The sequence below is a fragment of the Dipodomys merriami genome, unplaced genomic scaffold (genome assembly GCF_024711535.1).
Source record: "Dipodomys merriami isolate MVZ:Mamm:240054 unplaced genomic scaffold, mDipMer1.0.p SCAF_62, whole genome shotgun sequence".
In the NCBI taxonomy this organism is placed as follows: domain Eukaryota; kingdom Metazoa; phylum Chordata; class Mammalia; order Rodentia; family Heteromyidae; genus Dipodomys; species Dipodomys merriami.
In genome coordinates this window covers 2,067,205-2,095,088 of record NW_027206202.1, presented here as the reverse complement: position 1 = coordinate 2,095,088, position 27,884 = coordinate 2,067,205, and the positions used below count along the sequence as shown (strand labels likewise).

Below are 27,884 nucleotides of genomic sequence, written 5' to 3'. Positions count from 1 at the left end.
TACTGATGTGTGCCTGTGCACATGTGCACACACACACACACACACACACACACACACACACACACAAAACCACACAAATGGCTTGTGGGCCGCACTTGCATGAAGGGAATGTGCTAGAAACCCCAAGACGTACTGCTGAGCTCTGCACACCAGCCAGCCTGCAAAGCCATGGCCCTGAAACCCAGCGCTCTGGCCCCTCAGCTCTGAAGCTCAGGTTCTGGGACAGGAGAGTAAGCCCTCTGGACGCCTGTCCCAGGCCCCACTGCAAAGACTGGCCACCACCATGGAACTGAGATAACCCTTTTATTGATTTATGCTGCTCTGTTTTGTTTAAAACAATAATGACAATCTTAATACAACTGACAGCCCTTCCCCCTCACCCTTTGCTTGGGCTGGGGGGTGGTTAAGTGGGGAAATGGCCCCCAGGGATGGGACTGAGCACAGGAGCCCCGCAGGGAGGTAATGGAGCCCAAGTCCCCAGTGGGGAAGGGGCACCTGTAGTGTACAAACTGGGGAGTTAGCAGGGCTCTCGAATGGCTGCTCGTACCAACATATATGCCCTTGGCTGACAAGGGCCAGGAAGCATGTGGGGAGCGGAGTCCCACTCTCCTCTATGTCCCCACCCCGCCTGGCCTCTCCACCGAAGGCTGGGGAGCAAGGAGAGTGGAGGGTGGGTGGGTGGCTCACACAAAGGAGTACTGGTTATTAATGGCTCTGGGATGGCCCCCTTCTTCTCTGTTGCCCCCTAGTGGTAACTGCTGGAGCTGCGCTATCAGGGTCATGGCCGCGTCCCCACCAGAGCCAGCACCACCCTGGGCCTCCGCTCCAGGTGCTATGGCCTCTTCCAATTCCACCATGGAGACCAGCTCAGCCAGGGGGACCAGCTCTTCCTGGCCCCCTCCACTGCCCGCTTTCTCTTTTTCTTGCTTCTCTTTGGCTGCTGTGGCTGCTGCTGCCGCCACTTCTGGCGCCCCCGCCGCCTCTTCTGCCCCAGGATGTGGGGGAGCTGTCCATGGAGGGGGTTCAGGGGCCTGGGGTGGGTCATGGGAGGTGCTCGGCTCTGGATGGGAATGGTGAGAAGACACTGATTGTGGAGGGAGGCGAGCTCTGGCAGCGGCCTCCCCTTCGCTCGCCCCCCCCAGGAGCCATGTGCTATCTCCCCCACACCCGTCTCCTGAGCACCCCCCCCTCCATGAAGGATGGATCATGGGCGGCGGTGAGAGGAGGACCACACTTACACACAGTCACTCGCTCCGCAGGGCAGGAGGGTGGAGGAGGCCTCGGGGTAGCATCCATCTCCCTCGCACACCCCTGCATGGCTCGCGGCCTGCTCCCGGCCTGGGGGAGGGGGTAACGTGGGGACAGATGGGGACGTTGGGGTGGGGGAAAGGGAGAGATCAGACAGGGACCATCAGACATCAAGGGAGGAGGGAGAGGGGGATCACCAAGCATCCCCCACGAGGGCAGGCAGGCCCAAAGCGAGGAGGTCACAGTGACGAGGGCAAAGACAGGGCTGGGAGGATGAAGCCAGGAGACAGACGATGATGGCACGGGGGAGCCAATGGAATGGGAATGCACCAGCCCGCTCTGCACTGCTCCTGGCCCCGGAGGAGCCTCGGCCTGCCTACAGCTCCGCCTTCCTCCATCCCTGGCCCGCACACGCAGGCCCCCTTGCCTAGGGTCTCTACGGCCCCTCTCCCTGACGGCCTGGCCTCCATCCCCGCCCGCCTTCCTGGCACACACACCTCACTTGCTGGGTGCGCGGGCACCTCCTCCCCGGCAGACCTGCTCTGCTCACCCTGCGGCCGCTGGGAGGGCACGTAGCTGACGAGGACCACGTCACTGGAGCCTCCAGACTCGAGAGGGATGGGGTGCACCCGGAAGTGCTCGAGCATATCGAAAATGGACTGGAACCACAGGTGCTGGACCCGACACTGGCCCTCCTCGTTGAGCGACAGGCGCAAGTGCTGAGGGCAGGAGGAGCCAGTGAGGCCGAGGCCGAGGCCCCGGCCAGCTGCGGCTGCAGCCTCGGCCCCGCGCACAGACGGCGCGCTCCGCGGCTTCCTTCGTGGCCACTCACCTTGGCCTTGCCCTGGAAGTTGAAAGTGAGGACGTACTCGCCCCGTCTTGTCTCGCTCTGACGGACCAGGAAGACACCATGCGAGCTGGCACCGCCTTCCAGCACTAACTGGGCAGCCTTGAGTCGAGAGAGCATCCCGTGGAACCAAGGGTACCCTGAGAGGGGCTGGTCCCCCTCGCCTCCCTCCGACTCCCCCTGGAACAGGAATGACCCTTCAGGAGGGAGAGAGGGAGGAAAAATTGGGGCGTCAGGGAGGCCCTGCTCTTCCTTGGTCCCTCGGCCCCCGTCCCCCCCTCCTCCCAGCTCAGGTGCACGCTACTCCCCAGACAAGAGCCTCAGGAAGGCAGGCAAGCAGCCCTGGCAAGACACACATCACCCTCTGGTACCTGTGGCTGTTTCTGGAGTGTCCAGGGGAGGGTAGGGGGCTGAGAGAGGATGAGCTGTCCCTGCTGGGGGGCCCTCCTCAATGGGCATGCGAGGGGGCAACTCTGGGGGAAGCAGTTCCATTGAGTCAAAATGGGAGGCGGCAATGGAGGCAGAACTGGGGGAGATGGATGCAGAAGGCCGATCTGAGAGGCCCCCGTATGCCCCTAGAAGGAAAGGGAGGAGGGCAGGGTTGAGGGCTCCACACGTCACTTCTGGAGACCTGGTTCTGGTCTGCTTCCCCACTGGCAGTGATCCCTGATAGTATGGACCAGAAACCTCCAACTTAACGCTTGGTGCACTGCTGAGGGGCTGCAGCTATTGCAAGGAGGTCCTAGGATCTAAATGTCCCTATGTCTTTTCTGAATCGTCAGGTGAAAGACGGTTACAGATGGTTCAAATGTTTCACATTAGAGGAGCCTTTTGGGGCTTCAGGTGTGGCTCATGGGGTCAAGTTCAAACCTCACTACCACCAAATAATAACCGAGTCCCTTGTTTGGCTAACAGGACAAAGCTCCTAACACTAACAGGCATCAAAAAATTTCCATCTGGCCGGTGCTGGTGGCTCACGCCTGTAATCCGAGCTACTCAGGAGGCTGAGATCTGCAGATCGTGGTTCAAAGCCAGCCCAGGCAGGAAAGTCTGTGAGACTCTTATCTCCAATTAACCACCAGAAAACCATAAGCGGCACTATGGCGCAAGTGGTAGAGCACCTGCCTTGAGCTGAAGAGCTCAGGGAAAGCGCCCAGGCCCAGAGTTCAAGCCCCACGACAGACCCAAAAAAAAAAAAATTTTTTTTTCTATCTGCCAGGTGACACACACTCAGGAGGCTGAAGCAGGAAGACATCAAGTTCAAGGGCAGCCTAGCTATAGAGGGAGACACTCGCAGAAAAACTAAAAAGGACCTCAGTATGGTGTCTCACACCTCTAATTCTAGCTAGTTAGGATGCAGAAGTGGGAGGATGGTGGTCCAAGGCCAAACAAGGTAAAACTTAGCAAGAACCTCTCTCAAAACCCGGTGTGGAGCCTGGTGTGGTGGTGCATGCTTGTAACTCTAACTACTCTAGAGACAGAGATAGGAGGATCATGGTCTAAGGCCAACTCAGGCAGAAGTGGAAGATTGTATCTGAAAAACAAACTAAAGTAAAAAAAAAAAAAAAAAAAGGTTGGGAGGCCAGGCACCAGTGACTCATGCCTGTAATCCTCGCTATTCAGGATGCTGAGATCAGAGAATTGTGGTTCAAAGCCAGGTTTAAAACCATCCTGGGCAAGAAAGTCCGTGAGATTAGCTCCAGAAGAACCAGAAGAGGAGCTGTGGCTCAAGTGGTAGAACACTAGCCTCAAATAAAAACACTCAGGGCCTAGGACCTGAATTCAAGCCCCAAAACAGGCACTTAAAAATAATTAACTAATTAATTAATTAATTGCTGTGGGGGAAAAAATAGCTCCAGTAGTACAACACCTACCTAGCAAGTGCCAGGCCCTGAGTTCAGACTGCAGTACTGTGAAAACAACTACAAAAATATTCCTCTTCTGTTACTCCCCCTAAGCTAAACCAACTTGAACTTGATCTTTCATTGAACCCATGTGTTCTTTTTGTGTGTGTGCCGGTCCTTGGGCTTGAACTCAAGCCCTGGATGCCTTCCCTGAGCTTTTTTTGCCCCAAGCGTAGTGCTACAGCTCCGTTTCCTGCTTTTGGTGGTTAATAGGAGATAAGGGTCTTTCCTGATTGGCTTCCTGTGTGGCTAGAATGACAGGCATGAGGCACTGGCGCCCAGCCCCCATGTGTTCTTTACTCCAGCCCATTTCATCTATTATACCAGCTTCCCAAGCATCCTGGCCGTCTTCCTCCACCAGGTCTCTGGGCCAGCCTTCACCCCCTTCAAGCCATGTGCTCTCACCTGCTCTAGGAAGCAGTCTCTCTATTCCTCCTTCCCTGTTCTCTACCTCCTGAGGTCCCAAGCTGCTTGTTTGGGAGGCTACAGCGCAGACTCTCTGTTTTAGGAACTTATTTTTTCTGAAATCAAGAGCAAGGTCTTACTAACCTAGCTAGACTAAGCCCACAATGGACAAGGAGCTCATCTCAGACATCTGACTCTCCTGGAGTGTCCAGGGGAGGGGAGAGGGTGCCCAGCGTAGGACCAGCCATGTACAAGGACTTCCTGAATGTCTGCTGAGGAGCAGGCCCGGGCCTACAAAAATGTCCACTATTGTGCCAAGAGATCAGCGTGTGTGGAAGGGGCTCGGGAACCAGGTGGGTGGAGCCCATCTTTGCCACAGTCCCTCATGTGACCCCAGAAAAGCTTCTTCCCCCTTCAGGGAGCCAAGACCACTGGATCTAATGATCCGGAAGGTCCACTCTAGCTCCAAGAGTCTATGATTTCTTTGTTCCTTCGCTTAGTACCATCATTGGTTTAGGCATTGTGAAGGTGAAACTGAAAACAAGGGTCAGGAGAAAGGGAAAGGGTAGAGTAGAAGCCAAAATGGAGAAAGGTGAATTAGGCTAAGGGTGTGGCTCAAGAAGTAGATAAAATGGATTGTCTCCTTATGTGTACAGGAGAGTCTGGTCAGGCCAAGAAGCACAGAGGCAAAAAAAAAAAACAAAACAAAAACTTGGGAGTCTTCAGCAGAGATACGGAGTAAGAACAACAGTGTTCGAGAAGCTTGGAAAAGAGAAATCATTACCTGCGTGGGCCAGCACGGGAGCCTGTAGGAGACTTACAGAAGTGGAAGGCTGGGCATAGAAAGCTGCATAGCTATGAGTTTGCTTGGGGCCTGTGTGGGCTGATGATGGTTCTGTGGCCCGAAAGTGCTTGGCATATTTGAGGCCAAAAGATGAGGACAACAGGACACAGGAATGGTGTGCTCAGAAGAGTCTCCAGAGAGGGAAAGGACAGGAGCCTTGCCCACGGGGCTGGGAGACCTCCAGGCCTTCGAGGTGCCACCTTACCCTGTGACAGGCGCTCATTGCTTTCGCTGGGTCCCAGCAGCAGGTCCTGGCTGGGCAGACTCTCTGAGTGATTCAGGCAGGGCAGTTCCAGACTCTCTGTGTTCTCCCTTGTGAGGAAGGAGGCCCCCGGGGCTAGAGGGAGGGTCATGGGACGTGGACTGGTAGCCGGGCAGGGTCTGTAGAGATAGGAAAAATGCTGCTGGCGAGAAGATCACCAGGAGAGAGGTACAAGAGTGCTCTCCATTCCCGCCCAGGCCCATCCGTGACAAAGGCAGGCTCCTCACCCTGGGCTCAGGCATTCCTGGATGTCAGTCACCCAAGCCTTCACATGGAGAGCATCAGTCGTCTCCAGGATGTATTCCGAGGGGCCTTCCACCTACAGGACCCAAAGGAGGGAGGGCCTCAGCCGGGGTAGGGGATGGGGAGGAGTCCCATGACCACATCTACTCCTAAGAAGAATGAGACCATCTCCTTTCTCTAGCCCCCTTCCAGAAAACGCAAAGCCACACGCTCTAGCCGTGGCTGTTTGTTTACAATGTGCCAAGAGCTTCCTCCCTGGCATGAGTACTCCCTGGGGACAGGGGTTCCGTGTTCCTACCTTCACCACAAACGTGTTTTCCCGGTCGGGCATCTCCAGGGCTGTGGTTGTCCGGACGTCTGTGATGGTCGAGCAGGGGATGCTGAGTCGGGGCCGTGATGCCTTGGCGGGAGAAGCAGCAAGAGCCAGTTGATTGGTGTGCTGAGATCTCTCCCTTCCCTCCACACATTCACCGTCCTTTTTAGGTCTCTCGGGGAAGTTGGGGACTGCTGTCCGGTGCTGCCCCACCAGCTAGCAGTGGCTAGCTCAGAGGGTCAGCAAAGCTATGTTCTCTCTTATGAGGAAGAAAAGTTCTGTTCCTGGCTGATGAGCCCTCTTGCTTACCTACAGGGCTGCTGATGAACCCTCTTGCTTACCTACAGGACTGCGCTACCACTCTGGTTGCTCTTATCACTTGCTCAGACACACAGACACACACACACACACACACACACACACACATACACGCCCCCCCGGGCTCACCTTGGGTGGTACAAAGAACTCCAGGCGACTTCCTCCTCCTCCTTCTCCTTCACTCCGAAGCAGTAAGCGACACTTCTGCCACTGAGGCTGCCCTCCTCCTCCTCCTCCTGAGGTAGGCCCAGATGCCCCTCCTCCCCGCCCCACTCCAGCAGGGTCGGGAGCGGCCTCTTCAGCCCCCATGAAACTCAAGAGCTCTTCCCTCTGCACCATCCCTGCTCCGTCCTTCAAGGAGGCCCCTCCTCGACTGAGTCTCAGCCTCTCAAAATGGTGAGTCCATCTCTCCCCAGGGGACGTGCCATCACTAACCAGTCCCCTACCAATGTTCCCAGCCCCACCAGAGGAGTTGGAGTTGCTGTTTCCACCCAGGACTGGGGTGCCCGAAGAGGTCTCCAGGGGCCCAGCTGGGGAGGGAGGCTCAACGGTCCCCCGCCACTGTAAGATGCCACGGACCGAGCCTCGAACCGAACGACCCACCGAACGGAGGGAGAAGCGTTTCTTAAGCTTCGGCTTTGAGGAGGTTGAAGAAGAGGAAGAGACGGAGGAAGGGAGGGGGCCGGCCAGGTCCTCAGATGATCGGGAAGGGCCCAGCACCGCCAGGGGCCCACCCACCCTGCAGCTCTCAAGGGACAGGTCGTTGGGTGGTGGGCTTTCCAGGCCAGGGCTCAGGGGGGCCAGGACAGGTGGCGAGAGGGAGCCAGAGGCCCGGGCCACCTCGGCTTCAAAGTGCTGCAGGAAGAGCTCAGCAAAGCGGCGGGAGAAGGCAGCCTCTGCGCCAGGCCCCGCGTACTGTGGGTGGGAGGCCAGGTAGAGGCGGAAACGGCGGGCAAAATCCAGGGCCGCAGCCCGAGCATGGGACTCACAGAACTCCCGCCAACTTGGAGGAGGAGGTGGAGGGAGAGGGGGCGGGGAGGGGGAGGCCCCATCCTCAGGGGAAGGGGCACCATTCATGATGGGCCCCAGGAGGAGGAGAGGGAGAGCCTGTGGGGAAGGGCAGCAAAGAGGGAAGTGGCCAGGAGACACAGGGTGAGCGGCAGCAGCTGCAGGAGGAAGAGAGAGGCACATACACAGAGTCACTGCAGAGGTGGGACGGGGCATCCCAACCCAAGCCAGAGACCCCTCATGTGGTTCATCCCCTCAGAGGACAATCGGGGAGAGAACCCAAATGCTTCTCCCTCTTCCCGATCTGCACACCCCACGCGCCCTAAGGCTGTCCCCACAGGATTTCTCCGGCTGCCTTTGTGACCTCTCTCTCGGAAAGTGATCCAGGAGCAAGGGAGGTGTGGAACACTTCCCTCCACAAAGAACTCCAGGTTACCACTGCCCTTCTCTTAAAACAGATCCTCCACCACCTGTCACGCACTTCCCATGTGCCATTCCAGAGGCTTCCATGGAGTCATCTTACCTTTCCCTGGGAGAAGATGTCATAACCTCTCATAGGAGAAAACCAAAACTCAGACAAGCTTTACAACACTGGGTCCACTCTGCTATGCTTTCGAGTACCCAGTCTCTGTCCCCAGGGCTTGAGAGAACCCAAACTGCTTACCACACCAGCTCACCAGGGACTGATGGGATATTGGAACCATCCAGCTTAAAGAGACCCTCCCTCAAGTATCCTAAGTCCAACTCGGAGGTAAGAGTTTGTTCATTCAAGACATGGACAGGGTGGCTCAAAGCAGCTGTCATTATGGAAGCTGAACCCATCACCCAAGCACTGAGGGAAGGAAATTTGGAATGGGTACAGCGGGCTGGGGGAGGGCTTTAGTCTGGGGCCTAGTGGCAGCAGCACCATAAAAAAGAAAGATGGCGGGGTGGGTCAAGTCTTTGCTGACCACAGCATAAATTCAGTCATCACAGGGCAGGCTCTGGGGCCCTAGGATTGTTGATATTTTCTACCCCCAGGGAATGTACCCCAAAGGCTGGTTAACCTGGCAATGCCCAAGGCCATGGGATTTGGAGTCAGACTTGGGCTGAACCCCGGCTCAGCCACTTGTTAGCTGTGTGATCTTGAACAAATGACACATCCTCACTCAGCTGCAGTCTTCCTGTCTACTGAAACAGAGCTAATGATCCCTACCGTTGATAGGCATTGGAAGAAACGAAATGAAATGGAACATCAGTGCTTGACACAAAGCAAACACGAGAAATGACTGCCATTATTACTCTCTTTGGGGGGGAGGGGGGCAGAAGGGGACTAGCGTGCTAACTTTCTAAAAAAGAGAAAAGAGAGAAAGAAAGCAGCTTCCCCAAATGTCACAACTAGCAAGTGGCAGAGCTGGGTGTAGAATTTACAACCGGAGGCTGCGCCACACTGGAAGGTGTGAGAGCCCCGGGGACGCTCAGGTGTCTCCCCCACACCAGCAGCAACCTTCACCTCCTCCTGCTCAAACCCACAGTCAGCCTCGAACTCTGCATTCTCCCCCTCCCACCCCCCCCCCGCTTTGGCCAGGACCCTAAACGGCTCAGGCGGCCCCCACCATAAGGACAACTCCAAAACCAACCACCAGCAGCCAGGAGATGCGGGAGGCAGAACACCAGGGGAATGGAGCCAAGAGGTGCAGACACTGCTGAGATGTCCCCAGCCAGAGGCCCCTCGGCCCGCACAGGCCCACCCAACCCCCCCCCCGCCCCCCGTACCGCCCAGCAGACCCAATCCCCTCCCAACCCGCTGACCCCGCGGCTTCTGCGCCCGGTGACTCAGTTTCCCTCCTGCCCATCAAGACTCCACAAACACAATTTCCCGGTGCACCTGCCTTCTGGGCTCAGTTATGACATTTCCCGAAGGGCGGGTGGTGGCGGGTGCAGGCTCCGCTCCCGGCTGGGACCCTGCGGGCCTCGTGGTCAGTGCACTCGGCCCCGGCCCTGCTCGCGGGCCGCCCCCCCCCCCCCGCGCCCCTTCCCGGGGCCCTGCGGTGCCGCACTCCGCGAGCGCCCCCCGGCCCCGGGCCCCCCACGCCCACTCCTCCCAGGGCTCCTCTCAGGCGCCGGGGGTCGGGTCGCAGAGAGGAAGAGACACTGGAAGAGGGGGGGTTCCGGTTCCGGTCCCACCTGCATCTCGGTCCCCGCGGTTAGCTCCGGAGGCGGCGGCGGTGGCGGCGGCGGCGGCTCCCGCTCCCTGCGCCCCCCGCCCCTCGGCGACGAGCGCCCAGCCCGGATCTGCGCATGCGCAGGGACCCCCCCCCGCCTCTTTTTTTTTTTTTTTTTCCCCTCCGGAGGAAGCGACCATAGAGAAGATCGGCGAGAGAGAACGGCTCCTTCGGATGCACTTCGGCCCCCTCCGCGCCGACCCCTCCCAGAGCCGAGGAGCCCGGGGAGCCTGGCGGAGCTCCAGATGCTTCTGCGGCTGCGACTCACAAGGAGCACTGAGGTAGCCGCGGGAAGGCCCTCCGCGAGGAGACTCGGGACGGTGGAGAGCCGTCCACCATAGAGAAGGGGATAGAGTCCCGAGCCCTAGCGGCGTGCTAGAGTAGCCGCCGAGCTCGAGCGCCGGGGACCAGCGAGACGATGACGGCGCTGCCGCGCGCCGGCCGCGGCCTAGAGCGCCGGGGGACGCGGACGCTGCCCCGGGCCGCTGGGCCGGAGGAGGAGCGGGTGACCTTGGCGAGGCCCTGCGAGAAGATGGAGCCCGAACCTAACGACCTTGGCTTCTCCGCGGAGAGGGGTCAGGCGGTGGCGGGAGAGGGAGTCCATCTCTGAAGTCGGGAAAGAAAGATGGGGAAATAAACAGTGAGGTCGGATTCGGACGTGCGTCAAGCCGGGAGCCCGTGGCAGGGTGATCCCAGCTACCCAGGAGGCTGAGGTCTGAGGATCGTGGTTCGAAGCCAGCCCGGGCAGGAAAGGCCATGAGACTTGTAGCTCCAATTAACCACCGGAAAACCGGGAGTGGAGCTGTGACTCAGTTAACAGTGTTGCACTTGAGCAAGAGCGCGGGGACAGTCCTGAGCTCAAACCCCACCACAGAGCAAAACAAACAACAACAAAACCCACAGGTGTCAAGGCCAGGTAGGCATAGAAGAGAGTTGAAGTCATGTGTAAACAAAGATCTTCCAGCTATCCAGTCTCTCAGCGACTCCTGCTCTGCCGTAGTTGAAGTAATGAAAAGTCCAGAATGGAGTAGGATCAGATGAATATAGGGACCCAAAGGAAGTTGAGGAAGCTCTGGCTTTTCATCACTGGTTCTGTTTCCCCATGTGTTGGACTTCCAGCTCAAGCTGGTCTCTCTAGTAGCAAGATGGCTTATCTCCAAAGTGAAATTCCAGTCGCTTAGTGACTTGGTGGAAGGAACATGCATCTTTTCTGAGAGTCCCAGTAAAATGTCCAGAACCGACTACCTGACCATGGAACAGAGGCAACTAACACAAGAAATGGATAAAGGCCCCGACTCAGAAAAATGTTCAAGGATGCATCTGACAGATCAGAGTTGGAAAAACTTAGAGGAAAAAAAAGCAACATCTGGCCCAGCCAGTCTCCTCAACTCTAACCAAACATCAGCTCACAAATTGTTAAGGTCCCCATTACTAGCTTTGTCCATCCTTCTTCCCACTTCAGAGAAAGATGTTTAGAGAGACTTACTCCTGTAGTCTACCTTACCCTGCCTCCCCAAGCCATACATTACACACTCTTGGTCTATCTAGGTAGGACAGTAGAGGAATACAGAGGAGGGCAAGGGACCATTGGTAAGTTAGGTTTAAATGTGCTGTGTCGAACAAGCCAATAAATCCTAGCAATTTGGGAGGCTGAGGTCTTGAGGATCAAGAACTCAGACAAAAATAACTGGCAAAGGGGCTGGGAAGGTAGCTCAGTGGTAGAGCACTTGCTTCGCATGCATGTGGCCCTGGGTTCATTTCCTCAGCACCACATAAGCAAAAAGCAAAAAGCCACAAGTGGCCCTGTGGCTCAAGTGGTAGAGCACTAGCCTTGAGCTGATGAGCTGAGGGACAGTGCCCAGGACCAGAGTTCAGGCCCCACAACCAGACCCCCCCCCCAAAAAAAGAAAACTAGCAAAAATCTGGACTGGAGGAGTGGCTCAAGTCATAGAGCAACAAGCAAGCAAGCCAAATTGAGTCCTGAGTTCAAACTTAATGTCTCACACATACAAGTGTTGTGTGCCACTGAGATACATCCACTTCCCCTCCCCCCCTTCTGAGATGACTGAACTAGTCTCCATCAGCATTAATCAGTAGTGTAGGAATTTAGCTGCATGTAGCAGTTAAATACTTGAAATGTGGCTAAGCCACAAGTAGACTAAACAGTCTTAGTGTAGGTGGTGTCCTTGTATAACTACATGAAGCTGCCCAGCTGAGATGGGCCTTGCAGTGTCCGCTGCACAAGGCAGTTTGGTGATCAGACATGAGTAGTGGCTGGAGTCATGGATAGAAATGAAAAGTAGAAAGTATTAGTCCTAACTATTGGAAACCACATACCAGACTAGGACATATGAGAGTACAGGATGTGGGGGAGGGGAGATGGGCAACACACATTCATGTACACAGCATACAAGGATCCACAGGAACTGGCTGTGCATTCATTGTTAGTGTCACCTATAGAAAACATGGATATCAGCCAGGCGCCAGTGGCTCACGCCTGTAATCCTAGCTACTCAGGAGGCTGAGAGCTGAGGATCTGAGGATTGCAGTCCAAACCCAGCTCAGGCAGAAAAGTTCATGAGACTCTTCTCTCCAATTAACCACCAGAAAACCAGAAGTGGGGGCTGTGGCTCAAAGTAGTAGCATGTTAGCCTTGAGCAGAAGAGTTCAGGGAGAAGTGGGACTGTAGTTCAAAGTGGTATAGAGCTAGCCTTGAACAAAAGAGCTCAGGAACAGCACCTACACTCTTGACACCCAGGACTGACAAAAACAATAATGCTGTGGAAACTGCTCCTAGAGAGCTCATTCCAATGACACTGTGTCCTACACACACTCCTTTTCAAAATTTGAGGGATAAAAGAGCTCTTACAGAGAGGTTCTATAACTTACATACCCAGTTACAGACAATAAAACCAAGGCACTCAATTACAACTCATTTTTAACACTCTTAAAAAAACTTTATTAGTATATATTAATTGCACAACACAATAGGTTTCATTGTAACATTTTGTTATTGTTTTATCTATTTTTTTTTTTTTGTGGGTTGTGGGGCTTGAACTCTGGGCCTGAACGGTGTCTGTGCACTCTTCACTCAAAGCAAGTGCTCTACCACTTGACCCACAGTGCCACTTCCGGTTTTCTGAGTGGTTTATTGGAGATAAGAGTCTCACGGACTTTCCTGCCAGGGCTGGCTTTGAACCGCTATCCTCAGATCTCAGCCTCCTGAGTAGCTAGGATTACAGGCGTGAGCCACCGGCACCCGGCTCATTTTGTAGCTCAGGCTGGGCTGGAACTTACAATGCTCCTGCCTCAGCATCCTGAGTGTTGGGATTACATCTGTGTCATAACATCTGACTTTGACATTCTTCATAGATGTATATAACATGATTATACTTATTCCCTTCAACAATTCTGGAGGGGGGGGGGTAATACTAGGGCTTGAACTCAGGGCCTGTGTGCTACCTGAGCATTTTTACTCAAGGCTACCACTCTACCATTTAGAGCAACAGCACCACTTCTGGTGGTTTTTTCTTTTTTGGTCCGTTGTGGGGCTTAAACTCTGGGCCTGGGAATGTGGCTCAGTGGTAGACTGCTTGCCTTGCATGCATGAAGTCCTGGGTTTGATTCCTTAGTACCACACAAACAGAAAAGGCTGGAAGTAGTGCTGTGACTCAATTGGTAGAGCACTAGCCTTGAGCAAAAAGCTCAAGAATAGTGCCGAGGCCCTGAGTTCAAGCCACAGGACTGGAAAAAAAAAAAGAGTAAAAATCAAGTTATTGTCATAAGCTGATGAGACAAGAAAACAAAAACAAAAATAAGCAACCTTAAGATAATTCTGTACATTAGATGCTATGAAGTCAGATGACAAGTGATAAGAAGGGACCCAGGGCTATTGTAGATGGAAGAGGAGACACCGACACCCGAGGTGATCCCAGATTAAGATCGAGCCATATGGAAAGCTGCAGGGAGAGAACTGCCGGGAGAGGAAGAACATCTGCAAGACCTGACAGAGAAAAGAATCTTGAAATGTTTTAGGCACCTGTAATTGCAGCTACTCAGGAGGCTGAGAACCGAGAGTCTTAGTTCAAAGCTAGCCCAGGCAGGAAAGGCCCTGATACTCTTATTTCCAGTTAACCACCAGAAAATCTGAAGTGGAATTGTGGCTCAAAGAGGTGTAGCAGCCGGGCGCTGGTGGCTCACACCTGTAATCCTAGCTACTCAGGAGGCTGAGATCTGAGGATCGCGGTTCAAAGCCAGCCCGGGCAGGAGAGACCGTGAGACTCCTATCTCCAATAAACCACCAGAAAACCGGAAGTGGCGCTGTAGCTCAAGTGGTAGAGCGCTCGCCTTGAGCTGAAGAGCTGAGGGACAGCGCGCAGGCCCAGAGTTCAAGCCCCACGACCGACCAAAAAAAAAAAAAAAAAGAGGTGTAGCACTAGCCTTGAGCAAAAGAGCTCAGAAACAGCTCCTAAGCCCTGAGTTCAAGCCCCACTGCTGACAAAAATCCATTTAGTCTTTGAGGGATTATATACATATATATGCTATATACACACATATACATGCACATACACACACACATATATACATGTACATACAAAATAAGTATGCGTATATGTAGTTTTTTTTGTTTTTGTTTTTGTTGGTCAGGGGCCTGAACTTGGGGCTTGGATGCTGTCCCTCGGCTCTTCAGCTCAAGGCTAGCGCTCTACCACTTGAACCACAGTGCAATTTCTGGCTTTTTCTGCTTATATGGTGCTGAGGAATCAAACCCAGAGCCTCATGCATGCCTCATGCATGAAAGGCAAGCACTCTTCCCAGCTCTGTATATAGGCTTTGAAATCAGGGCCTTGAACTTGCTAGGCTGGTGCTTCATTGCTTGAGTCACACATCCAGCTCTCTCTGTTCTGGTTATTTCTGAGATAGTGTAATGACCTGTGAGTGAGAAAATCCAGAGGTCCAGTTAAAGGTGACAAGGATTTTTATTAGTTGGTCTGCAACCCTGTCCTAGGTTACCTCAGAACTAGAAGCAGCTGCAACCTCCAAGGGGGCAAGGTTTTTTCCTTTTTCCTCCTTTCCACAGGCCTTCCATTCTTTGTGGGCCTTCCTACTCTCCTCAGGCCTCTCCGATCTCTGCATGCCTTCTGCACACCTCTCCACTCTCTGTGGGTCTTTCTGCCTCTTCTCAGGCCTCTCTGCTCTCCACAGGCCTCTGCACAGGTCTCTTCGCTCTCCACAGGCCTCTCACAGGCCTCTCCAATCTCTGCAGGCCTCTCCACTCTCTGTGGGTCTTTCTGCCTCTTCTCAGGCCTCTCTGCTCTCCACAGGCCTCTGCACAGGTCTCTTTGCTCTCCACAGGCCTCTCCAATCTCTTCAGGCCTCTCTGCGGGCCTCTCTACTTCCCCTCAAGCCTCTCTGCTCTCCACAGGTCTCTGTGTTTCTCCACAGGCTTCTCCGATCTCCACAGGCCTCTTGGCTCTTCACTGATCTCTGTGCAGGCCTCTCTGCAAGCCTCTCAGCCCTTTCTGCAGGCCTCTCATCTCTGTGCAGGGCTCTCCACCCTGAGTTGGCCTTTCCACAGGCCTCTCCACTGGCCTGGGCTCCCTGGAGCCTCTCTGCCAGTTGGGGCTCTCCTCAAACCTGAGGAGAGCTTGGGCATTGCCTATTCCAGGAGGTATGTCTCTTGTGGCCTCTTGTGTCTCCTTCTCTCCCACCCCTCTCTGGAACACCCAGCATATATATATCTCCAGGTGCTCTGCCCTCAAGCTGCCCTTTAATTCCTCGCCTCCCCCCAGTGGCCTGGGTATGTGGCAGTGACATCAGCCTGGAGCAGGACTTCCCATCCCTCTGGTTCTCACAATAGAGTCTTACTTTTTGCCCAAGTCGGCTTGGACTGTGATCCACCTATTTATGCTTCCTGCCATTGCAGGGATGGAAGATGCAAACCACCACACTTGGCCTTTTTCAGTTGAGATGGGAGTCTTTCATATGCTACTTCCTGAGTAGCTACAATTACAGGTATGAGCCACCAATACCCTATTTCAGGAAAGGCTCTTCTTCAAGCAGCAAAATGGCCCTTTCCACTTCCCCATCCATAGTCAGTAAGAGCTCCATTTCTTCGGGTCTCCTTAAGCAATCCTTTCTTGGCAGTGTCCCCAAGTAGGTCCCTTTCCAATCACTGGCCCCCTAAAGTACACACCTATAGCTGAACAAATCCTTGGCAAGAAAATCACCAGAACTGAACTAGACATAATCCACCCCAAGCAAAATCAGGACCCTGCCAGCAGAGATGGGAACACTTCTGTAAGAGCTAAGCTTCTGCCACACAGCAGAAGAAATGGACAGCTGGCATGCAGGCAACCATTCGATTTCAAGAACATATTTCAAAAGGAGTTCAAGCATCTGCACAAAGGACTTTTCTTTAGCTGTAATTATATAAAATCAGTTTGAAAGCAGGGTGTGGTGATCTCAGCCTGTAATCTCAGCACTTGGGAGGTTGAGGGAGGAGCCCTACATAGCCTAGGAGACTAGCTCCAAAAACCAAGATAAGGCCAGGCTCCTAGTTACTCAGGAGGCTGAGATGTGATCATTGCAGTTCAAAGTCAACCCTGGCAGTAAAGTTCATGTGACTCTACTCTCCAATTAACCACCAAAAAAACCTAAAGTAGAGCTGTGACTCAAGTGGTAGAGTGCTTGAGCACAAAAGCTCAGGGTCAGAACCCAGGCCTTGACTTCAAGCCCCAAGACAGGTGGGCGCGCGCATGCACACACACACACACACACACACACACACACACACACACACACACACACACACACACACACACACACACACACACACACAATCTAAGAAGATAAAAGATGTTTGAAGGAAAAATTCCTTCTTCCAAGCAAACTCAGCCTTCTGAAGTTACAATTGTTTTTGTTTTGATTTTACTTTGTTTTCATTTTACTTTTTTAGAGACAGTCTCATTAGGTAGCCCAGGCTAGTCTGGAACTCCTCTTGCCTAAGCCTGCCAAGGGCTGGGACTAAAAGTATGCACCACTTCATACACAGTCACAATTATTTTCAACTTCCTCTGTTACTACACCTTCTTTTTGCTTTTTTTTTTTTTGGTCAGTGATGGAGTTTGAACTCTGGGCTTGGGTGCTGTCTGTACATCCTTCAGCTCAAGGCTAGCACTCTACTACTTGAACCACAGCACCACTGGTGGTTAATTGGAGATAAAGAGTGTCACTGACTTTCCTGCCTGGGCTGGCTTTGAACCGAGATCCTCAGATCTCAGCTTCTTGAGTAGCCAGGATTACAGGCGTGAGCCTAGCACCAGGCTTGTTACTACACTTTCACCTCCACCTTATACACAGATGGTTTTCTACAGCAGTCAGCCTTAGCTCACCAATGTTTTCATAGGTGCCCAGCTTTTCAGGTCCCAGTACCTCCGAACCTATCCAATTTAAATTTCACCCATAGGTATACCAACTAAGAAAACCTTTCCACCAACACATCCTATGCTTGTCCCACTGTCACTGTTACAGATATGGCCAGACGTTTTCTTTTTTTTTTTTTGCCAGTCCTGGGGCTTGAACTCAGGGCTTAGGCACTGTCCCTCAGCTTCTTTTGTGCAAGGCTAGTGCTCTACCACTTGAGCCACGCACCACTTCTGTCTCTTTCTGAGCAATTTACTGGTGATATGAGTGTCATGGACTTTTCTGCCCAGGCGGGCTTTGAACCAAGATCCTCAGATCTCAGCCTCCTGAGTAGCTAGGATTACAGGTGTGAGCCACCAGCACCCAGACATTTTTTGTAAGAGATTTTCTACACCTGAGGCAAGCCTCTGTGTCAAAGTTACAATTGGGTCTCTCTGCCTCCCCTTTCCCAGAACATTGCCATGTGAACCAAGGTGCTCCCGTGAGACATACCATGTTGAGGCACTGAGGGTGGGGGAAGTGGAAACTACTTAATACGTAAGTGACTTTAGTACATTAGCAATAGCTGTTACACGAGTCTAAATCCTGCCGTTGTTTTATTGTGTGTGTGTGTGTGTGCACGCACGCGTGTGTGCCTGCACGTGCCAGCATTAAGTATTGATTCTAAGACCCTGTGCTCTGGCTCAGCTTTTTCTGCTCAAGGCTAGTGCTCTGCCACTTCAGCTGTGTCTCCAGTCCTAGTTTTCTGCTGGTTAACTGGGGACAGAGATTCTTGGATTTGTCTGCCTGAGCTGGCCTTAACTTGTGATACTCAGACCTCCCTCAGCCTAACTATGAACCACTGGTGCCCAGCTTTATGTGTTGTCATGTTTTTGTTTTGATTTTTTAGTGACAGGAAAGTTTACTAGGAAATTAATACCATCCATATACTGAAAGGGAGTCATCTTTAGGATGAGAATGATCAAAATCAATCTTTCTCCTTTTGGTGGTTCTGGGATTTGAACTCAGGACCTAGCACCTGCTACCCTGGAATTCTATCTCTTGAGACATCCAGCCAATTTTTGGTGCTAGTTATTTGTCATATAGGGTCTCACTTCTTGCCTGGGCACACATCAGCCCTAGTTAGGCTTGAGATGACCAATGTCCACTACCACCTAGTGTCCTTCTTTTGAGATGATGCCTCCAAGATTTCTCTGCTGGGACTAGCCTCCAACTATGATAACCTCCTAATTCTCATCCTCCCAAGTAGCCAAGATTACAGGTATGTCCTACTGGCACCATAAGCTTACTCATTTTTTAAACTGACATTTGCTTATCCAGTTTTGTTTTTCCCCTTCCAAATTGATATATACAAAAATAAACACACTATCACTAACGTGGATAGCATTACTTCAAATACCACCCTGGAAAACTCCCATCTTTTTTTTTTTTTTTCTTTTGGAGATAGGGATCTTATTGTGTAGAGTTGAACGCAGAATCTTTCTGCCTTCAACTCCTAAGTACTAGGATTGCAGGTGATCACATCACCAGGACTGGAGTGACAAAGGTCCAACATAGAAGCAAAGAGAATGTTTTTATACTTTATCAGCCCTTACTAAGCAGAACTGATGGGTTGAAGGAGTCTTGGCAAACCTTCCACTTTACCTGAGCAATAACATGATCGTTAAATTACAGCACAAGCTGTGGCTCCATGGTAGAATGTATGCCTAGCATGCACAAGGTTCAATCTTTTTTTTTTTTTTTTTTTTTTTGTCGGTCGTGGGGCTTGAACTCTGGGCCTGGGCGCTGTCCCTCAGCTCTTCAGCTCAAGGCGAGCACTCTACCACTTGAGCTACAGCGCCACTTCCGGTTTTCTGGTGGTTTATTGGAGATAGGAGTCTCACGGTCTCTCCTGCCCGGGCTGGCTTTGAACCGCGATCCTCAGATCTCAGCCTCCTGAGTAGCTAGGATTACAGGCGTGAGCCACCAGCGCCCGGCTTTTTACAAGGTTCAATCTTTAGCACCACACACATGCAAAAATTATAGTGTAGTGCTGAGATGCACACTTGGGGGCTTAACCACCCTTACACTCAATTTTCTTAGCTGTAAAATGGGGGAAATAATAGATCCTACCACAGGTAAGCATTGGGAACACTCCTCTTACAACTAATGCCTGACACATAAGAATCTTCCCAACTCCTTGGGAGTGTTTAGATTTGCAAAAGCATGTATCAAAAAAATACATGGTCGCTGGGCACTGGTGGCTCATACCTGTAATCCTAGCTACTCAGGAGGCTAAGATCTGAGGATCACAGTTCAAAGCCAGCCTGAGCAGGAACAGCTGTGAGACTCTTCAATTAACCACCAGAAAACCAGATGTGGAGTTGTGGCTCAAGTGGTAGAAGCACTAGTCTTGTCAGGTACAGTGCTCAGGCCCAGAGTTCAAGCCTTACAACTGACCAAACCAAACAAAAAACACATGGATCATGCCTATGTGGCTTAGGTTGCCCACCCTTCTGCCTCAGCCTCCTGAGTGCTGGATTTACATGCTTATACCATCATACCTGCTCCTTCGAGTCTTAGAATAATGTATTATATTTCGTTTCCATGACTGTCCCTAGCTCACTAAACGATCATCTCTAGGGAAGGAACAAGAACCTACAGTATATGGATAAACACTTTCTTCTTTCCTTTTCTCCTTTTATTTCTTTCCTGTACTGGTCCTGGGACTTGAACTCGGCCTGGGAACTGACTGTTCTTTAGCTTTTTCACTCTAAGTTGGTGCTCTAATTGAGCCACAGTCCCACTTCCAGCTTTCTGCTAGCTAATTGGAGGTAAGAGTCTCACGAACGTTTCTGCTCAGGTTAGTTTTTGAATGTTGATCCTCAGATCTCAACCTCCAGAGTAGCTAGGATTACAGGCACTGGCATCCAGCCCCAGCTCCAACAGAGTTAAATGAGTCGGAGGAAGTCAGTTTTAGAATTGAGCAGCTGCTATGATCAGATCAGGAAGCTGTGATAAGAGATGTGTGAAAGTTATAAAGGTCATTATTGGCACTCACTGCACGCCCAACCCTGTTAGGTGCTGGGGATAGAGCAAGATTAAAAGGCACGGGCTGCCCTTTAAATTTTCTGTATCTGCATAATTAAATGGGTGAGGAATTCAACAGGAACTGCTGTTTGGGCTGCAGAAGGGTTCTGGGGAGGGGGGCACAGAGCGGGCCCAGGGGCTGACTCTGAAGTCAGACAGCCGGGGGTCCCCGCAAGGGCGAGGAGGATGAGTTTGACGGCTGACGAGAAGTCCTAGAACCCCATCCCTGACTCCTGCCCGAGTGCACGCCCGCTCAGACGCCGGATCTCCTTCTGAGTAGCAATCCACTTTACACCGGTACAGGCACAGGCTTCGCGAGGAGACGCCGCTCGCACGAGGGCCCACTGGAAGGCATCCAGGGCCCGGGCCTACCTCGGGCTGCGGCTCAGGGGCGGCCCGAGGCCTCTCTCTCGGCCAGATCCTCCACAGACGATCCCGAACAACCCGCGCTGCCGGCGGACCCGCCGCCCCGAGGCCAGGACCTCCCCTACGTGCCCGTGATGCGCCGTGCGAGGGACGGTCCCGGCGGCGGACTACGTGACGGACCCTCCGAGCCCCCAGAAGCCGCGGCGAAGGCGGAAACGTGGCCGCCTGCCCCGCCCACGAGGCCTCAGCACCAGCCTCTTCCGCTCCGCACCCGGAAGTCAGTGGACACGACCATAGAAATCCCAGGCTAGAGTGACCCAGTGTCACCCTCCAGGACGACTTCCGCCGGAAGTTGCCTTCCATCCCCAGGTGCCCTTCCTCTGTCGCACGCGCGGGCGCCCGGTATCCAGTACTCGGGTCCCGGGGCCGAGAATGGCCACCATGGCGGCCGCCACTCTGCTGCGCGCGACGCCCCGCTTTAGCGGTGAGAGAGATGGTGGCCCGGAGGTACCTGGAGGACAATGGCGGGCAGCCGAGCTCCAGCCCGCGCTCTAACGCCGCGCCTCTGTCCCGGCAGGTCTCTGCGCCAGTCCCACCCCGTTGCTGCACGGGCTGCTGCGGCCGCTGAGGACCCCGGCCTGGCCCCTCCTGTGTCGGGGCCTGGCGGTGGAAGCCAAGAAGGCCTACGTGCGCGACAAGCCTCACGTGAACGTGGGCACCATCGGCCATGTGGACCACGGCAAGACCACACTGACCGCCGCCATCACCAAAAGTGAGCGACGGTCCGGCCACGCCCCTAGCGCCGCGGGAGCCCGGGCCGGGGGGGGGGGCGCGGGAGGCTCCCGGGGGCGGGGCCGGCGGAATGCTGGGGACGTTCCGAGTGGTCCCAGGAGGCGGGGCGCTTGGGGGACCGGGGCGATTCCGAAGATGCTGGAGACAGATTCTTCCTGTTATGCATACACTGGGAGACCCTTAAATGGCTTCCTCGGGGAGGCCTCTTGGGCAGGCCCTTAAGACCCTCTGAACACCCCCCCCCCGCCCCTTACCGGGGCTTAATTTGGAGGGGAGGAGGGACAGCAATAGGCTTTCAACTTCAAAAAGAGTCCAGAGCTTTCTAGGCTGGCATTTTGCCACTTGAAGTACCTCACTTCCAGCTCCGGTACTGGGATTTGAAATCAGGACCTTGCAGGTGCTTTACTACTTGGGCCGCATTTCTAGCTCCAGACCTGATAATTGTGTGTGTGTGTGTGTGTGTGTGTGTGTGTGTATGCGTGTGCGTGCACACGCACACATGTCAGGGGCAAAACTAGGTTTGAACTCAAGGACTTGTGCCCTTGCTTGGCTATTTCACTCAAGGCTGGCACTCTACCATTTGAGCCACACCTCCAGTTCTGTGATAATTCTTTCTGACCCTAAACTATCTCTTGGAAGCCAAGAGATTTTTTTGGGGGGGGGGGGGGGTCCGGTCGTGGGGCCTGAACTCAGACTGGGCGCTGTCCCTCAGCTCTTCAGCTCAAGGCCAGCGCTCTACCACTTGAGCCACAACACCACTTCCTGCTTTTTTCTTTTTGCTTATGTGGTGCTGAGGAATTGAACCCAGGGCCTCAGGGCATGCAAGGCAAGCGTCTTACCACTGAGCCACCTTCCTAGCCCGGAAGCTAAGAGATTTTAGAGAGAGGCTTTTCAACTTTTTTCCTTTTACATCACTAGTGGGACCTAGGGGTGTGGCCTGAACCCCGCCTCTACCTCTGGTCAGGACCTGAGAGGTGTGTTTTCTTCCCTCCCTTAGTTCTAGCAGAGGGAGGTGGGGCTAAGTTCAAGAAGTATGAGGAGATTGACAATGCCCCAGAAGAGAGAGCTCGGGGCATCACCATCAACGCTGCCCACGTGGAGTATAGCACTGCTACCCGCCATTATGCCCACACAGACTGCCCAGGCCATGCAGATTATGTTAAGGTGAGGGTTGCTGGGAACAGGTACAGAACCTGCTATGGGTCAAGAGTAATTCGGGGGGGGGGGGAGGGTGATGAGATGGCTAGACATGAGATCAAGGACTTGTAGCTGTGGCCAAAATGGGCCTCAGTGTTAGTGTTTAACGGTTCCTCTAGTTAACTAGGTAGATACTGAGCTGAGGAGGTTATTAAGCTAGGGCTCTTTCCTCCCCTTCTCAGAATATGATCACAGGCACTGCACCCTTGGATGGCTGCATCTTGGTAGTGGCAGCAAATGATGGCCCCATGCCCCAGACCCGAGAGCACTTACTACTGGCCAAACAGGTATGAGAGCCTTGGTGGGGGTGGAAAGGAAGGCTGAGGAGCTGCATGACTCTTAGACACCATCTCTACCTCTCTCCCTCCAATAGATAGGAGTAGAGCATATTGTGGTGTACGTGAACAAGGCAGATGCAGTGCAGGACTCTGAGATGGTGGAGCTTGTGGAGCTGGAGATCCGGGAACTGCTCACCGAGTTTGGCTACAAAGGGGAGGAGACCCCAGTCATCGTAGGCTCTGCTCTCTGTGCCCTTGAGGTGAAGGCAAAGTTGGCAGGACTGCTGCTGATAGTGGGAGGGCAGATGGGCATCCACAGCTGTGCTTCGTGTCTGCACACTAGGAGCACAGTGGAGATTTCAGAGTCCTGACGTTTTCTCCCAACAGCAACGTGACCCTGAGCTAGGAGTGAAGTCCGTGCAGAAGCTGCTGGATGCTGTGGACACTTACATCCCAGTGCCCACCCGGGACCTAGAGAAGCCTTTCCTGTTGCCTGTGGAATCTGTTTACTCTATCCCTGGTGAGAACTGCTTCTTCTCATCCCTCCCCATAGCACAGCCTAGGCAGGGTTCCTAGTGTCCTGTCCTGCTTCCTTCCTTGCAGGCCGGGGCACAGTGGTGACAGGTACATTGGAGCGTGGCATTCTGAAGAAGGGAGATGAATGTGAGCTCCTGGGACACAGCAAGAACATTCGTACTGTGGTGACAGGTATAGGAAGCCTTGGGACCCAGAGGCTGGCTTCGGGATCACCTTTCCCCATGTCGATCCTTGTGCCTTCCCTCTGCCTCCACTTCATGTCTCCTTCCTTTTTCCCTCCCCTCCTAGGCATCGAGATGTTCCACAAGAGCCTGGAGAGGGCAGAGGCAGGGGATAACCTTGGGGCCCTGGTCCGAGGGTTGAAGCGAGAGGACCTGAGGCGTGGCCTGGTAATGGTCAAGCCAGGTTCCATCCAGCCCCACCAGAAGGTGGAGGCACAGGTGAGGGCTTCGGAGGCTGATGGGGAGGGCTGAGCCTGGCTGTCTTCCGGGAAGGGCTGCGAGCCAAGCTCTGCTCTTCTCTCATTGCTCCTCTCCTCCAGGTGTACATCCTCAACAAGGAGGAAGGTGGCCGCCACAAGCCCTTTGTGTCCCACTTCATGCCTGTCATGTTCTCCCTGACTTGGGACATGGCCTGTCGTGTCATCTTGCCTCCTGGGAAGGTACGATGGGTTGAGGGAAAGTGAAGGGGCAGAGACGTGTTCTCCAGAGGAGCTCAACCCAAAGATGTTATCTCCCAAGTGGTTCGTTCTCTCATTGAGTGTGGCGAGGCTAGCTGCTACCAGTGGAGGTAGACTTGGTAGAAGGCAGGCTTTTGACCAGTGGGGTTGGGAGATTGGGTCTTTAGCCAGCATGCACTAGGCACCAGTGAGGGTGGGAGGCTTAGCTAGCTATACCAGTATTTTTCTGTAGAAATATTCCTTAGGAAAGTTTGGATATAAAAGTCATGAGTGTCCTGTTGAGTTTCATTGAACGTGATGACGGTTCAGAAGTTGGCCTAAAATTTCTCAAGCTTTCCACAAGAATGTATCTTAGAAGCACTTATCACTGTTCCATTCCTTTTTTTTTTTTTTTTTTTATACTGGGGATCAAACCCAAGACGTTGCACTTGCCAGGCAAGTGCTTTACCACTAAGCTAGATCCCAACCCAGTGTTCCCATTCTTTGAATGTGCTGTCTGCATGTACCTGGTGGCTGGGGTGGATGATGCTGTCCCCAGACAGAATCAACACCCTGCTGCATTTTCCTTTTCCCTTGCTCATGGCATCTGGGTAGAATGCTAGCACCTGATGGTTTTGCTGGGTCTTCTCTCCCCTCCAGGAGCTTGCCATGCCTGGAGAGGACCTGAAGCTCACCCTAATCTTGCGTCAGCCCATGATCTTGGAGAAAGGCCAGCGTTTCACCCTCCGGGATGGCAACAAGACTATTGGCACTGGCCTTGTCACTGAAACAAAACCTATGACCGATGAAGACAAGAGCATCAAGTGGAGTTGAGGCTGGACTTGTGCTCAGGCTGCTTGAGTTTAGGCAACCCTGGCCAGTTTCTCCCTTTTCCGATGCCCATGTGGCATGGGCTGCAACCCCAGAGTGCAGCTAGACGGACACTTCCCCTGGTCACAAGGGGTGGCCTGCCACGGGAGGTGGGCCAATAAACTGTTCTGTGAATAGTAAGCTGGTTGTTGTCTTGTGTCCTTTGTGTAAATTGGACAGAATGGAGCTGGTGAGAACCTCAAACTGTGGTAATGGAATTTACTTACTTATTTGTGGGTCATGGGGTTTTACTCAGCCTGGGTGCTGTCCCTCAGCTCTTCAGCTTAAGGTGAGCGCTCTACCACAGTGCCACTTCCAGTTTTCTGGTGGCTAATTGGAGAGAAGTCTCATGGATTTTCCTGCCCAGGTTGGCTTTGACTCCTCAGATCTCAGCCTCCTGAGTAGCTTACAGGTGTGAACCACTAGCACCCAGCAATCCATTTGTGGTACAGGCTGAAAAAGTTTGTTCTCTGCTATCCTCAATGCAAGGGCAGCTTGAAGGAGCCTAGTCCAGTAGTTATGTGTGATTGCCTCACAAAATGTTACAGCAGGGGCTGGGAAGTTGGCTCAGTGGTAGAGTGCTTGCCTCACATGGATGAGGTCCTGGGTTCGATTCTTCAGCACCACGTAAGTAGAAAAAAGCCAGAAGTGGTGCTGTGGCTCTAGTGGTAGAATGCTGGCCTTGAGCTGAAGAGCTGAGGGATGGTGCCCAAGGGGAGTTCAGCTCCCATGACTGACAAAAGATAGAAATTTTTAAAAAGTTATAGCAGGGGCTGGGAGATAGAAATTTTTAAAAAGTTATAGCAGGGGCTGGGAGATAGAAATTTTTAAAAAGTTATAGCAGGGGCTGGGAAGGTGGCTCAGTGGTAGATGCTTGCCTTGAATGCATGAGGCCCTGGGTTCAATTCTTCAGCACCACTTAAGCAGAAAAAGCTGGAAGTGGGGCTATGGCTCAAGTGGTAGAGCGTTAGTCTTCAGCTGAAGAGCAGAGGGACAGCGCCCAGGCCGAGTTCAGGCCCCATGACCAACAACAGTTACAGCAGCAATATAACTACTCATTTCTCCTCTCCAGTAGTCCCTACTAGTTCATGTCTAGATCCCTGCTCATTTCTCAACTCGGCACCCAAGTACTTGCTCACACACCTTCAGCCATTAAGTTCAGCCATTAAGTTGTGCTAATGTGGACTTGACAAGTGATTGCCACGTTTCTAAGCACAGGAATAAGGACACCTGGTTTCAAGGCAGGGTTGTAGTATAGCACGGCTGTGGTGCATTTACCCCGTGTGCCTGAGGTTTCATCCTCAGCATGGGGGGCAGGTGGGAGGGAGAAAGTTCTATTTTTCTCAGTATCTACTAAGATTGAGAAAAAGACTATCAAATATGCAGGGAGTGAAATATTGAGACTTAGGAACCTAGACAAGCTAGCCGAGTATAAACAAGGGCAACTCAGCAAAGAATTAGTGGGTGGCCCTTGAGACTGCGTCCTGGCATACCCAGAACTGCCCGGGAGCTGCTTTGTGAAACAAAACCCTATTGGACTCTCCAGTAGAGGGAGAGCAGAAAAGGTGCATGTGAGAACCTGAGGAAAGTGCCACCCAATGGCAGGGCAGGTTTGGTTTACCTTCCTAAGTGGTCAAGGCAAAGATGAAGTTTCATGGGGAAGATTCCTGACTTGGTAAAGGCTGAATTTCCCTCCAACTTGAGATCCTGCCCCAAAGTGATGAACTACTCAGCAGCACCTACCGGCACCTTCATCTGCAGCTCCCGCTTGGGAATCTCTCCAGCCCCATCAAGTATTTTTACTACAACCCCGCCCACATAAAGCCCCTTCACTTAATAAACTGACCACATGCCTGCCAAGTGCCAGAGCTTCACATCCTGGAAATTCTTCCCCAATTAAGGAACCCTTATGTCCACCCTCAGACTATGGGTCCAGAAGAAAATAGCTTAGCAGCCCCACTTTCCATGTTACTGGATAAGCAAGCCAGGAACATTCCCCTGTCCCTTGAAAACACCTGTATAGCCAGGTGCCAGTGGCTCATGCCTGTAATCCTAGCTACTCAAGAGACTGAGATCTGAAGATCTTGGTTCAAAGCCAGCCTGGGCAGGAAAGTCCATGAGACTCTGATCTCCAATAAACCACTAGAAAACTGGATGTGGTGCTGTGGCTCAAGTGGTAGAGTGCTCGCCTTGAGCTAAAGAGAACAGGGACAGTACCCAAGCTGAGTTCAAGCCCCACGACTAACAAAACAAAAACACCTGTGTAAGCCAGGCACCAGTGGCTCTCGCTTATAATTCTAGCTACTCAGGAGGCTGAGATCTGAAGATCACGGTTCAAAGCCAGCCTGGGCAGGAAAGTCCATGAGACTCATCTCCAATAAACCACTAGAAAACCAGAAGTGGCGCTGTGGCTCAAGCAGTAGAGCACTTACCTTGAGCTGAAGAGCGCAGGGACAGCGCCCAAGACCAGAGTTCAAGCCCCACGACCAACCAAAATACAAAAAACAAAAAAAACCACCTGTATAGCTACACAAGCGAGGTAATCTTCTCAGAAACCTATGCTTCAATATTGTAGGTCCCTGGATGGGAATGTAGTTTAGTGCTAAGAGTGCTTGCCTAGCACACATGAGGCCCTGGGTTTGATTCTTCAGTACCACACACAGAAAAAGCCCAAAGTGGTGCTGTGGCTCAAATGGTAGAGCACTAGTTTTGAACAAAAGCAGCTCAGGGACAGCGACCAGCCCGAGTTCAAGCGCCAGGACTAGCAAAAAAAAAAAAAAAAAAAAAATTTAGGCCTCCAACTTAGCTCCCACTCCTCCTAAATCTGGTTCCCCTACTCCACCCTCCACTAGCAGCTTTACTTTCCCACATTGTCCCCACACCCATGACCTCTAAAGCTACAGTAAAAACTACTTCCAATGTCACAAGGTCAGCAGAGGTGGTCCTAACTCCTTACTTACCTGCCTCCCAGTGAGCCAGCGCTCAGGTCGTAATTTATGTGGCTTTCCTTTTGGTTCCCTCATCCTAGACCTACAAAAACACTAGTTTTACAGGGAAGAGAAGAACAAGAGAAAAGAAATGTAATCCTAAGATCAC

The 27,884-nt window shown here is 52.8% G+C and overlaps 2 protein-coding genes across 9 annotated transcripts; one reads left to right on the top strand and one right to left on the bottom strand.

Moving 5' to 3' along the window:
- Positions 1-283: 283 nt before the first annotated feature.
- Positions 284-9,684, bottom strand: LOC138815024 (SH2B adapter protein 1). 8 transcript variants are annotated; one of them, XM_070004260.1, is made up of 10 exons: positions 9,559-9,684; positions 6,514-7,550; positions 6,052-6,153; positions 5,738-5,829; positions 5,454-5,629; positions 2,467-2,670; positions 2,081-2,292; positions 1,799-1,967; positions 1,239-1,338; positions 284-1,060 (listed from the first exon to the last, which is right to left on the bottom strand). In XM_070004260.1, exons 2-10 carry the CDS (start codon positions 7,459-7,461, stop codon positions 1,042-1,044), a joined length of 2,022 nt encoding a protein of 673 aa, XP_069860361.1. In that variant the 5' UTR covers positions 7,462-7,550; positions 9,559-9,684; the 3' UTR covers positions 284-1,041. The 8 variants fall into 8 exon arrangements, with proteins under 8 accessions (XP_069860361.1, XP_069860359.1, XP_069860356.1 ...); XM_070004258.1 differs by lacking the exon at positions 1,239-1,338 and having other exon boundaries at positions 1,746-1,967; XM_070004255.1 differs by lacking the exon at positions 1,239-1,338 and having other exon boundaries at positions 9,559-9,644.
- Positions 9,685-20,812: 11,128 nt separating this feature from the next.
- Positions 20,813-24,929, top strand: LOC138815023 (elongation factor Tu, mitochondrial). Its single transcript, XM_070004252.1, has 10 exons — positions 20,813-20,940; positions 21,034-21,228; positions 22,246-22,412; positions 22,628-22,732; positions 22,819-22,983; positions 23,111-23,243; positions 23,327-23,431; positions 23,549-23,700; positions 23,802-23,921; positions 24,579-24,929. Exons 1-10 carry the CDS (start codon positions 20,889-20,891, stop codon positions 24,750-24,752), a joined length of 1,368 nt encoding a protein of 455 aa, XP_069860353.1. The 5' UTR covers positions 20,813-20,888; the 3' UTR covers positions 24,753-24,929.
- Positions 24,930-27,884: the final 2,955 nt, after the last annotated feature.